The sequence below is a fragment of the Palaemon carinicauda genome, chromosome 37, assembly GCF_036898095.1.
Source record: "Palaemon carinicauda isolate YSFRI2023 chromosome 37, ASM3689809v2, whole genome shotgun sequence".
NCBI lineage: Eukaryota > Metazoa > Arthropoda > Malacostraca > Decapoda > Palaemonidae > Palaemon > Palaemon carinicauda.
In genome coordinates, this window is record NC_090761.1 from 16,131,628 (window position 1) to 16,144,630 (window position 13,003).

General features: G+C 41.3%; 1 protein-coding gene across 2 annotated transcripts in view; it reads right to left on the bottom strand.

Moving 5' to 3' along the window:
* The window catches only part of Arpc2 (Actin-related protein 2/3 complex, subunit 2), a 71,028-nt gene that overhangs the window by 23,633 nt on the left and 34,392 nt on the right, over positions 1 to 13,003 (bottom strand). For both annotated transcript variants that reach the window (XM_068360769.1, XM_068360768.1), the window contains exon 5: positions 7,027 to 7,119. In XM_068360769.1, the coding sequence (XP_068216870.1) occupies positions 7,027 to 7,119 (93 nt within the window). The remainder of the gene's footprint in view (positions 1 to 7,026; positions 7,120 to 13,003) is intronic.

The window sequence follows — 13,003 nt, forward strand, 5'->3', positions numbered from 1 at the left end:
TACCTATATCTTGATAGTAATTCCATGAAATTTATATCCTAAACTAAATTATACTTTACATTTGCCATTCAGTTTAAGAAATCACAAGAAAAAATGTATCCACTCTAAAAAGTAACCTTGTTAAAATTAACTTAATAATGAAATCCTTCTCCCAATTATCATATTTTAATTATAAAATAAATTTTTGAATATACTTACCCGGTGAATATATAATAGCTGCAACTCTGTTGCTCGACAGACAAAAAACAGTAAAAACTCGCCAGCGATCGCTATACAGGTTGCGGGTGTGCCCACCAGCGCCAACTGTCGGCCAGATACCACTCTCGATGTAAACAAAGACTCAATTTCTTCTCATCCCACTGCGTCTCTATTGGGGAGGAAGGGAGGGTCGTTTAATTTATATATTCACCGGGTAAGTATATTCAAAAATTTATTTTATAATTAAAATATCATTTTTAAATATTTAACTTAGCCGGTGAATATATAATAGCTGATTCACACCCAGGGGGGTGGGTAGAGACCAGCAATATATGTTTACATCGTACAAGCTAAGAGTTTTTATTTCATTTTGGAAGTTATCAATATAACAAAAACAAAATAAATAGGTACCTGGTAAGGAAGTCGACTTAGACGATTACTCTGCCTTGTAAGTACGTCTTCCTTACGGAGCCTCGCGATCCTCTTAGGATGCTGACAGACCCCTAGGAGCTGAAGTATCAAGGGCTGCTACCCATACAACAGGACCTCATCAAACCCCTAATCTGGGCGCTCTCAAGAAATGACTTTGACCACCCGCCAAATCAACCAGGATGCGAAAGGCTTCTTAGCCTTCCGGACAACCCATAAAAACAACATTAAAAACATTTCAAGAGACAGATTAAAAGGATATGGAATTAGGGAATTGTAGTGGTTGAGCTCTCACCCACTACTGCACTCGCTGCTACGAATGGTCCCAGTGTGTAGCAGTTCTCGTAAAGAGACTGGACATCTTTCAAGTAAAATGACGCGAACACTGACTTGCTTCTCCAATAGGTTGCGTCCATTATACTTTGCAGAGATCTATTTTGCTTAAAGGCCACGGAAGTTGCTACAGCTCTAACTTCGTGCGTCTTAACCTTAAGCAAAGATCGGTCTTCCTCACTCAGATGTGAATGAGCTTCTCGTATTAACAATCTGATAAAGTATGACAAAGCATTCTTTGACATAGGCAAGGATGGTTTCTTAACTGAACACCATAAAGCTTCAGATTGGCCTCGTAAAGGTTTAGTACGATCTAAATAGAACTTAAGAGCTCTAACAGGGCATAAGACTCTTTCTAGTTCATTGCCTACGATCTCCGATAAGCTGGGAATATCGAAAGATTTAGGCCAAGGCCGAGAAGGTAGCTCATTTTTGGCTAGAAAACCAAGTTGCAATGAACAAGTAGCTTTTTCCGACGAAAATCCGATGTTCTTGCTGAAGGCATGAATCTCACGGACTCTTTTAGCCGAGGCCAAGCATACCAGGAAAAGAGTCTTAAGAGTGAGATCTTTCAGGGAGGCTGACTGTAAAGGCTCAAACCTGTCTGACATGAGGAATCTTAGTACCACGTCTAAATTCCACCCAGGAGTAGCCAAACGACGCTCCTTAGTGGTCTCAAAAGACTTAAGGAGGTCTTGCAGATCTTTATTGTTGGAAAGATCTAAGCCTCTATGCCGGAAGACCGATGCCAACATGCTTCTGTAGCCCTTGATAGTGGGAGCTGAAAGGGATCGTCCTTTTCTCAGGTATAAGAGAAAATCAGCTATTTGGGCTACAGAGGTACTGGTCGAGGATACAGAAACTGACTTGCACCAGTCTCGGAAGACTTCCCACTTCGATTGGTAGACTCTAATAGTAGACGCTCTCCTTGCTCTAGCAATCGCACTGGCTGCCTCCTTCGAAAAGCCTCTAGTTCTCGAGAGTCTTTCGATAGTCTGAAGGCAGTCAGACGAAGAGCGTGGAGGCTTTGGTGTACCTTCTTTACGTGTGGCTGACGTAGAAGGTCTACTCTTAGAGGAAGACTTCTGGGAACGTCTACTAACCATCGAAGTACCTCGGTGAACCATTCTCTCGCGGGCCAGAGGGGAGCAACTAACGTCAACCTTGTCCCTTCGTGAGAGGCGAACTTCTGCAGTACCTTGTTGACAATCTTGAACGGTGGGAATGCGTAGAGATCCAGATGTGACCAATCTAGGAGGAAGGCATCTATATGTATTGCTGCTGGGTCCGGGACTGGAGAGCAATAGATTGGAAGCCTCTTGGTCAGCGAGGTTGCAAAGAGATCTATGGTTGGTTGACCCCAAGTGGCCCAAAGTCTCTTGCACACATCCTTGTGGAGGGTCCATTCGGTTGGAATTACTTGCCCTTTCCGACTGAGACAATCTGCTATGACGTTCAAGTCGCCCTGGATGAACCTCGTTACTAGGGAGATGTCTCGACCTTTTGACCAGATGAGCAGGTCCCTTGCGATCTCGAACAACGTCAGTGAGTGGGTACCTCCTTGTTTGGAGATGTACGCCAAGGCCGTGGTGTTGTCCGAGTTTACTTCCACCACTTTGCCTCGAAGGAGATACTCGAAGCTTTCCAAGGCCAGATGAACTGCCAACAGCTCCTTGCAGTTGATATGCATGCTCCTCTGACTCGAGTTCCACAGACCTGAGCATTCCCGACCGTCCAGCGTCGCGCCCCAGCCCAAGTCCGATGCGTCCAAGAGAACGTGGTTGGGTATCTGAACAGCCAGGGGAAGACCCTCTCTTAGGTTGATATTGTCCTTCCACCAAGTCAGACAAAACTTTATCTTTCCGGAAATCGGGATCGAGACCGCCTCTAGCGTCTTGTCCTTTTTCCAGTGAAAAGCCAGATGGAATTGAAGAGGACGGAGGTGTAGTCTTCCTAGTGATACAAATTGTTCCAGGGATGACAGCGTCCCTACCAGACTCATCCACAGCCTGACTGAGCAGCGTTCTTTCTTCAGCATCTTCTGGATGGAGAGCAGGGCTTGATCTATCCTGGGGGCCGACGGAAAAGCCCGAAAAGCTTGACTGTGAATCTCCATCCCTAAATACAGAATAGTTTGGGATGGGACCAGCTGCGACTTTTCCAAATTGACTAGGAGTCCCAATTCCTTGGTCAGATCTAGAGTCCAATTGAGATCCTTCAGACAGCGACGACTGGAAGAGGCTCTGAGAAGCCAGTCGTCCAAATAAAGGGAGGCTCGGATGTCCGATTAGTGGAGGAATTTGGCCACATTCCTCATCAGCCTCGTAAATACGAGAGGAGCTGTGCTTAGGCCAAAGCACAGGGCCCGAAACTGGTAAACCACATCTTCGAAGACGAATCTCAGAAAAGGTTGGGAGTCTGAGTGAATGGGGATGTGGAAGCAAGCGTCCCTTAGGTCTAGCGAGACCATACAGTCTTCCTTTCTGACCGCTGCTAAGACTGACTTTGTGGTCTCCATGGAAAACTTCGTCTTTGTGACAAAGACATTCAGAGCACTGACGTCTAGCACCGGTCTCCAACCTCCTGTCTTCTTTGATACTAGGAAGAGACGGTTGTAAGACCCCGGTGATTGAAGGTCCGAGACTTTGACCACCGCTCCCTTCTCTAGCAAAAGAGACACTTCCAGTTTCAAGGCTTGTCTCTTTTCTTCCTCTCTGTACCTGGGAGAGAGATCGATGGGGGACGTCGCTAGAGGGGGTTTGCGTACAAAAGGGATTTTGTACCCCTCTCTGAGTAACTTCACAGATTGTTGATCTGCGCCTCTCTTCTCCCAGGCTTGCCAGAAGTTCTTGAGTCTGGCTCCTACTGCTGTCTGAAGTTGCGGGCAGTCTGACTCTGCCCTTAGAGGACTTGGATCCTTTCCTCTTCCCTCGCTTCCCTTCGGCACGAGCACCTCCTCTGCTGGAGGCTCTGCCACGAAAGGGCGGAATAAAGCGAGACGCTGGAGTGTCTATCCTCGGTCTAGCAGACAATGTAGGCAAAGGGGGAGCTTTGCGAGCCGAGGACGCAACTAGATCGTGGGTGTCCTTCTGAACTAAAGATAAGGCAATTTCCTTTACCAAGACTTCAGGAAACAGGCACTTGGAAAGGGGAGCAAAGAGTAGCTCAGATCTTTGGCATGGCGTCACTCCAGCAGACAGGAAAGAACATAGAGACTCTCGCTTCTTCAGGACTCCGGACGTGAATGAGGCGGCTAGCTCGTTTGACCCATCACGGACGGCCTTGTCCATGCAGGACATAATGAGCAAGGAAACATCCTTATCTGCAGAAGAGATTTTCCTGCTCAGGGCTCCTAAGCACCAGTCTAAGAAGTTAAAGACTTCGAAAGCCCTAAATATACCTTTAAGAAGGTGGTCCAGGTCCGATGGTGACCAACAAATCTTCGAGCGTCTCATGGCAAGGCGGCGGGGAGAGTCTACAAGACTTGAGAAGTCGCCCTGGGCAGAGGCAGGAACTCCCAAGCCGAGAACTTCTCCCGTGGCATACCAGACGCTCGATCTAGACGAGAGTTTAGATGGGGGAAAGGCAAATGCTGTCTTTCCTAAACTCTTCTTAGTCTCTAACCAATCTCCCAACAGCCGCAAAGCTCTCTTGGATGAGCGAGAGAGAACGAGTTTAGTAAAGGCAGGTGCGGTAGCAGGCACGCCTAATACAAACTCTGACGGCGGCGAACGCGGAGCCACAGAAACAAAGTGGTCAGGGAACAACTCCTTAAATACAGCCATGACTTTTCTAAAGTCCAAAGATGGTTGAGTTGCCTTAGGCTCGTCAAGTTCTGAAGGTTGATCCTCTTGTGGTTCAGTAACGTCCTCATCTGATAGTTCCTCCTCCGAAAACTGATGAGGAAACGGCAAAGGAGTGGGCAACGTTTGGCTCGCTGAGTCCGGTCGCACTGGTGCATGCGTGACGGAGCCGGACGCAGCGTCATGGAACTGCTGCACAGTCTGTGAACTGTCAACAACCATGGTTGCGCGAGGACACACAGCGTCCACCCGAGACTGTTTAGACCGCCTGGGTTGTGCAGTCAACACCATACCGGGTTGCGGATGTTGACGCACCGCGTCAAAACAAGTCACCTCTGATGGTTGCTGAACGTCAACAACCACCTCCGTGCGTCGCCTAACGTCAACGTGCGGCTGGCAACCCACACTGGGTCGCATCGGTGGAGGTACAACCCCAACTGGTAGACGTGAGAAAGTTACCTCAGCGTCAACAGGACGCACAACAGACCGCTTGGTTGGTTGTTGGCCAGAAGGTTCAGCAGCAACCTTCTCCGCATTGAAGTCCTTCATCAAGGACGCAAGCTTGAACTGCATGTCCTGCAGAACACCCATTTAGGGTCTACGGCAGCAGGTGCGGCAACAGACGGGGTGAGCGACTGAGGCGGCACCGCTTTGCCTCTCTTAGGCGGCGAGCAGTCATCAGATGACGGCAACGAATCCGAACTGACCCAATGGCTACAACCGGGACGTTGGACTTGTCCTGAAGGGACCGACTTACGCTTCAAAGGTCGTGAGACCTTGGTCCAAGGTTTCTTACGAGAAACACCTTCGGACGACGAGGTAAAAACGGGCTCTCTCGTCTTACGTTGGTAGGGGCTATCTTGGGGAGATACGCCTGATACCATAGAGGGAACGTCTGTTCGCTGATCAAGGCCTCTCGAACCCATGAGTCGTACGACATTGCTTCTCCCCTGGGCTTGGGAGCTTGCAAGAGGTCCCGGACTAGGAGGACGACAGGCACGAACAGACGAACCCTCAAGCGCAACACTGTTCACAACACTTTGAGAAACACTAGGCACTTTAACACTTTCCGCGGCACTTTGGCACTTTAGTTCCTTTACGTCCGCCATGAGTTGATTGCGGTCACTTGCAAGGGCCTCAACTCTCTCCCCCAAGGCATGGATAGCACGCATCATGTCTGCCATCGATGGTTCCTGAGTGCTAGGAGGGGGGTTAGGAACAACCACTACAGGGGAAGGATTAGGTTCAGGGGCATGTGGAGAGGAAAAATCTACCGACCTAGAAGAGCTTCTCCTTACCCTATCTCTCTCTAGTCTGCGTGTGTACTTCTCAAATTCGATAAAATCGAATTCCGAAAGGCCCACGCATTCCTCACACCGATCTTCCAATTGACAGGTTTTACCCCGACAATTGGAACAAACAGTGTGAGGGTCGAGAGAAGCCTTTGGAAGACGCCTATGACAGTCCCTAGCATTACATTTTCTGAACTTGGGAACTTGTGAAAGGTCAGCCATTTTGAATTGGTCAAGGGAAAATTCCAAAAAACGATCTAAGTCATAAACAATTAATCCGATCCAAAAAAGAGTTCAAGGATTTATTTGAAGAAAAACACCTGTACTGCGAAAGCTCAAACCAAATTAAAGTACTTCACCAAATATGATGGGAAAAACTCCAGGTTTCAACAGCGAGTAAAGTACGTCTTGTCGACACGTCGACAGAGAAGAAATTGAGTCTTTGTTTACATCGAGAGTGGTATCTGGCCGACAGTTGGCGCTGGTGGGCACACCCGCAACCTGTATAGCGATCGCTGGCGAGTTTTTACTGTTTTTGTCTGTCGAGCAACAGAGTTGCAGCTATTATATATTCACCGGCTAAGTTAAATATTTAAAACTTATGTTTTCCATCTTTACTTCAGGTTTAGACACAAAGTGAGACACCAAGCCAAAGAGCCTTGGATGAACCAGATGCACCCGCTTCAACCAACCTGCAGCAGCCAACATCTTCCTTAATTTTCTTCCATTGAACTTTGTTTGTTTGGATCAACACAAAATACAATGTTATATGTAAGGGGTTTTAAGGAAAAATGTTAGTTAAAAAAAAGTTTTGACAAAGGAAAACTTGTAAATTTTGAGTCATTTATAAATGTCATAATAATAACCCAGTATCATTTTTATCATTCATACCTAGTGTTTGCCATACAAATAATTTTTGGATATTTTTGTTCTGTAATTTCCTCTGAGCTAAAGTAAATAGAATTACTTACCAAAGGTTACATATCCTATATTTTCTCCTTGCCTTGCTTGAGTGTCTTGTAATTCTAGAGGTGGCTCTTTATGAGAGAATAATACATGTGGAGCTGGAAAGAAAAGAGTAAATTTCAAATAGACTGCTTTTTTCATTTTCCTAAATCTTAACATTAGTTAAAACACTACCTTCATATGGGTAATCCTGTCAATATATTCTACAAAATTTTAGCAAAGGTCATAACACTTGGCCAGTTTCCTAGATTTCAGTAAAGTCAAATGACTAACTAGTTTTCATAAATTCTAACATATGTTGCTTATTGATTTTATTTTCTACAGGAAACTTTAGCAATAGGAGGATGTTTTTTTTTCACCTATTATGAAATAAATCTAGAAGCTTTTGTACTTTTGCATTAAGAAAGATATTTAGTGTTACTGTATAATTCGTTCCATTTTGTGAGAGGGAAAAACATACTATCATTACAAAAGTTACATAAAATTTCTAGTCAAATACACAAGGATTGAAATAAAATCTCTAAATATTTCACATTTTATAATTTTGTGCAGGAAAAATGTGTAACTGTATAGAAGAGAATGAAATAGTCTATCATTATTTTTTTTAACTAAATTAAACAACTCATGCTTTATAACCAATTAAAAAAATAATGAAAAAATTAGCAATATAGGGATCATCCAATGAACCAAATTAATTTACAATCAGTTACTCTTTATTTCTTGATTCTATCTATCACAATAGAATTTGAGCTTTCACAGAACTAAACAATATTTTTCCAATACAAATCCATCATTTATATAGTCCACATCATTGTTCCTCAAAAACTGTTATTTCATTCGTAAATAAAAAGCACACATGCTTCCCCATGAATCAGGTTCGCGAGCAATCTAGAGTATCGCTTTGAAAAATCAGTGATTAGAAAGAGAATACATGATCGTAAATACTGTACTGTAATAGGTTTGTACTGAAAGAAGTAATTTCACTCATAAGCCCCTTTCATACCGAGCCAAAATCTTGATTTAGGAAGAAAGATAAATGATTGGTCCCTTTATATGTCTGTCTGAAGAGAAAACCTCAGGAACTCCCCTAAAATGTTAACCTGCAAGATATTGTTACTGTAACCACCATCTCATGAGATATGATGAGACCAAAGATGTAAATACTTGGCAAAGCTCCTTGAGGTGACCTATAGATACATCAACCAACTCTGTCTACCATATAATGTCTCCCTATGCCAAGATTTTCACAGGATGACACCATTTCTTCAAGACTTGACAATCTCACTGTGCTAAGGATGCAAACTCATATCAGATGGGGCAAAAGTGGATACAAGAGAAATCACAAATTTTAAGTAATTTGTATTTTTCCTAACAGTACTTACCTCGAACTACTTTCTTAAGAGATCCCAGATACTCCTAAGAAAGTAGTTCGAGGTAAGTACTCCGTGTTGGAACAAAACTGTATTAATACTATTAATATTATTATTATTATTACTTGTTAAGTTACAACCCTAGTTGGAAAAGCAGGATGCTTTAAGCCCAGGGGCTCCAACAGGGAAAATAGCCCAGTGAGGAAAGGAAACAAGGAAAAATATATTTTAAAAGTAACAACATTAAAATAAATATCTCCTATATAAACTATAAGCATTTTAACAAAACAAGAGGAAGAGAAATTAGATAGAAAAGTGTGCCCGAGTGTACCCTAAGCAAGAGAACTCGAACCCAAGACAGTGAAAGACCATGGTACAGAGGCTATGGCACTACCCTTGAGTAAGGAACAATGGTTTGATTTTGGAGTGTCCTCCTCCTAGAAGAGCTGCTTGCCATAGCTAAAGAGTCTCTTGTACCCTTACCAAGAGGAGAGTGGCCACTGAACAATTACAGAGCAGCAACCCCTTGGGTGAAGAAGAATTGTTTGGTAATCTCAGTGTTGTCAGTTGTATGAGGACAGAGGAGAATATGAAAAGAATAGGCTACACTATTCGTTATGTGTAAGCAGAAGGATAATGAACCGTAACCAGAGAGAAAGATCCAATGTACAGTACTACTGTCTGGCCAGTCAAAAGACCCCATAACTCTCTAGTGGTAGTATCGCAACGGGTGGCTCGAGCCCTGGCCAACCTACTACCTATAATAAGGTAGCTAGGTAACCTCCAAGGGAAAGGAAAATTCTTCCAGGGGAATATGGAACTGGAAAAGTACAATTATGATGAAGGAGCATTTACCCAATGTAAACTCCTTGAGAAAATTCTTCACATCTAAGAAGGAAGTCTAATTGTACAGTTAGAATCAAAAGAACGCAGGCACTCAAAGGAAATTTTTCGACAGATGTCTCTAGTGTTCCAGTGACAAAACAGACAAGGTGTTGCTTTTCTTACTACTTCAACAAAATGGGCGGAGCCTTCTCTAACCTTAGCGAATCAAAGACAGTAAACGGCTGCCTTTGTTAGCAAAAGCATACAAAAGTTACAACTCAAGTTGCCACATTAAGATTCTGTATTATCATTTGACGTTTCCAATATCCATTGCAAATACTGAACACACACGCATATATATATATATATATATATATATATATATATATATATATATATATATATATATATTTACCATGAATATATATATATATATATATATATATATATATATATATATATATATATATATATATATATATATATATATATATATATATATATATATATATATATATATATATATATATATATATTTACCATGAATATATATATATATATATATATATATATATATATATATATATATATATTTACCATGAATATATATATATATATATATATATATATATATATATATATATATATATATATATATATATATATATATATATGTATACCATGAATCCGCAAAGTCATATAGAAATTATTGGAGTGTCGCAGCTAAACAATTCTTTCCGTTAACAACTACATCAGATTATTTCGATATTAGTCTTGTTGAAGTTGCTCATGAAAGAAAAAGTAGTTTCAAATATGGTTAGATGTTGTAGAATAATAATAAAAAAGAGAGAGAGAGAGAGAGAGAGAGAGAGAGAGAGAGAGAGAGAGAGAGAGAGAGTGTGTGTGTGTGTGTGTGTGTGTGTGTGTGTGTGTGTGTGTGTGTGTGTGTGTGTTTTGTATTTGCAGTGGATAATTGAGAGAATAAAGAATTGAAATATAGCAACTCGATTTGTAAATTTTGTATGCTTTTGCTAACAAAGACAGCCGTTCACTGTTTGATTCGCTAAAGTTGGAGAAGGCTCCGCCCATTTCGTAAAAGTAGTAAGAAAGGCAACACCTTGTCTGTTTTGACAAGGGAACACTAGAGACATCTGACGAAAAATTTCCCTTGAGTGTCTGGGTTCTTTTGTTTCTAACTGTACCTCCTTGCACTGCATATCAAGCAAAGCTCATAAAACTAGAAGAGCTGGCGAGTAACCAAGAAAAATGGAATATTATGATGCATGTAATGTACAGTACAGTACTTTGAACAGTTAAAATACTATATTGTAGCCCTTTGGTGATCCCGACTGCAACAAAATTAGTGTCAGTTTTATGAATTGCAAACTTGTTTACGGTGAGCAATGATATCAAGTGTTAACATACTTAGGTTATTGTTGTTTTGTACCATAACTAACAAAGGAATAATGATAAGAAACTGAAAATTTCATTAGAAAGCTCAGTAAATTTCCTATACAGTTTCATGAATGGATAATGCACTTGATGCTCAGAGGGTTAATATTTAGTATGGTATTTGCTGTAACCAATATGTAATGTGGATTTGTTTTTCTATTACTTGTCTATCATCATCATCAAGGTAATTTACTATGTTATCATTACTACAGTACCGCTTGTATAGTCAAGCCTCCACATCTGCTTAGGTTGGGTAACAGATACCAATGAATATTGAATATCCAAGAATATATACTATCCCCCAATTACACTTCCAGAAACGTATTTACTTACATGAAATACAGAAAAGTACTTCTAAAACAGTATCAGCCTCCTAAACCCTTTTTCTTGATGCTAACCATTATTTAGTCTTTTATAAGCGGTGAATAATATTGCTCTTATATCTTTTCCATAATGATGTTATAAAAGATTGATTGGTTAAAGGGATATCATTAAGGTAAGTTGGCTTGAAGAGACTGGGTCGTCATCTTTTTCTTTCAGCTTCTCCCATTCAGGGGCCGCCACAGCAATTCGTGTCTCCATCTACTTTTACCTGCTGAATCCTCTTTAATTCTAACTGATCTCATATCTTCTTTTGAATCCATAAATCTTCTCAGACCTTCACCTCTTCCATCTGTCAGGTGGCTTTTTGCTTAGCATCCTCTTCTTCCCTTCTCTTCACGTGCTTGAACCACCTTTTGCAGTTCCTTTAACGATTTAATTTCTGATATTCTTCCTCATTATCTCCAGGAGAACCTTAGCCTTTTCATTTCTGCAACTTCCATCTCTGTTTCTTGCTTCAAGGTATGGTCTCCAAACAATACAGCATAGATGGTCTTACAATATTATAGGCCTTCACTTTCAAACTTGCAGATATGCTTTTGTTGCATATCACACCTGATATTCTTTTCCAGCCATTCCACCCAGTTTGAATTCTCCTCCTCACCTTCCGATCACTTTGTATTTCAGACCAATTATTTAAATTTTTCTACTTTTTCAGTTATGCTGTATGCCTGTCAATCACACTACATTCCTGCCATCCCCTCATTTACACCTAAATAATCTGTCTTACTTCAGTTGATTTGCATACCCTTCTCTCAAGGGCACCTCTAAATTTCTAGATTTGCATCAACCTTCTCATTACTCTCTCCACAGATCACTATGCAATCTGCAAATAACATAAGCCAAGAAGACTCCTATCTAATATCATCGGTCAATCAGTCCATGATAGTTGCAAACAGGAAGGTGCTTAAAGCCAATCCCTAGTACAATACCACCAAAAACATTAAACTATTCCATTGTGCCAACAGCAAACACCGCTGCCGTTTAACTATTCTCGTACTCATCTCTTGGCATCCCGTCATAAGCTTTCTCTGGGTTCACAAGCAGACAATGCAATTCTTTCTCCATTAATATTCAAAAAGCAAATATGGCATCTGAAGTGTTCCTACCTGGCATGATACCATACTGCTATCCACTTGGAGAGACTTGGTACTATTATTAAAGTGATTTTTCAAGCCCTGTGTGATAAAAACTTTTATTTCTTTTTAGCTTAAACATATTTGCAGTAATGCAAGTGTGAATACACTCCTTTATTCCATTACATAAATGTGAATCTTGTATAGGATTGGGCTTAAGAAATACTAATTTTTCTTCCCACCCCCCCCAAAATTAATTAATAACAGAGATAGAATAATCTCCTAAATTTTTATCATTTTCTTTCAAAGCCACACCAGAAAAAAACAATCTGCAAATGTGAAGAACCAAAAAGTGTTAAACTATCTTCCTCCAGAGACCCACCAGAAGAGATAAAGATCGTCATTGTGTTAAGCCAACAACTCAACTGCAAAGACACTTGAAATGATGCCACAGTTACCAACTTCATAACCCTGGCTTTTACAGCTAAGAAACCCATGCACTTTATACAAAAACTTCCAGGGGGAGATTGTTGGACAGCCTGGAAGGTGATGAGAAGTAAAAACAATCTTAATAAAATTTATCATTTTGATACTTACACCTAGGTGACACTGCCTATACCTATGAACAGTGAGCTTTTGACATTTAGAAAAAATTCTGTACATACCTTCTCCGGGGATCGCCAGTGTAGGAGCCCCAACCTAGGAGAGTAGCCCCTAAATGGAACCCTATGGCTGGCAAGTCCCTAACCCCATCTCTCAAGTCCTCACAATTTTAAGTTGATAGCGACCTCCATTAATACAGAAACCACTTGAAGTGGCGAGGAGGGATGGCCATCATGTGACCTAAAGGTAAGTATCAAAATAATAAATCCTACTTT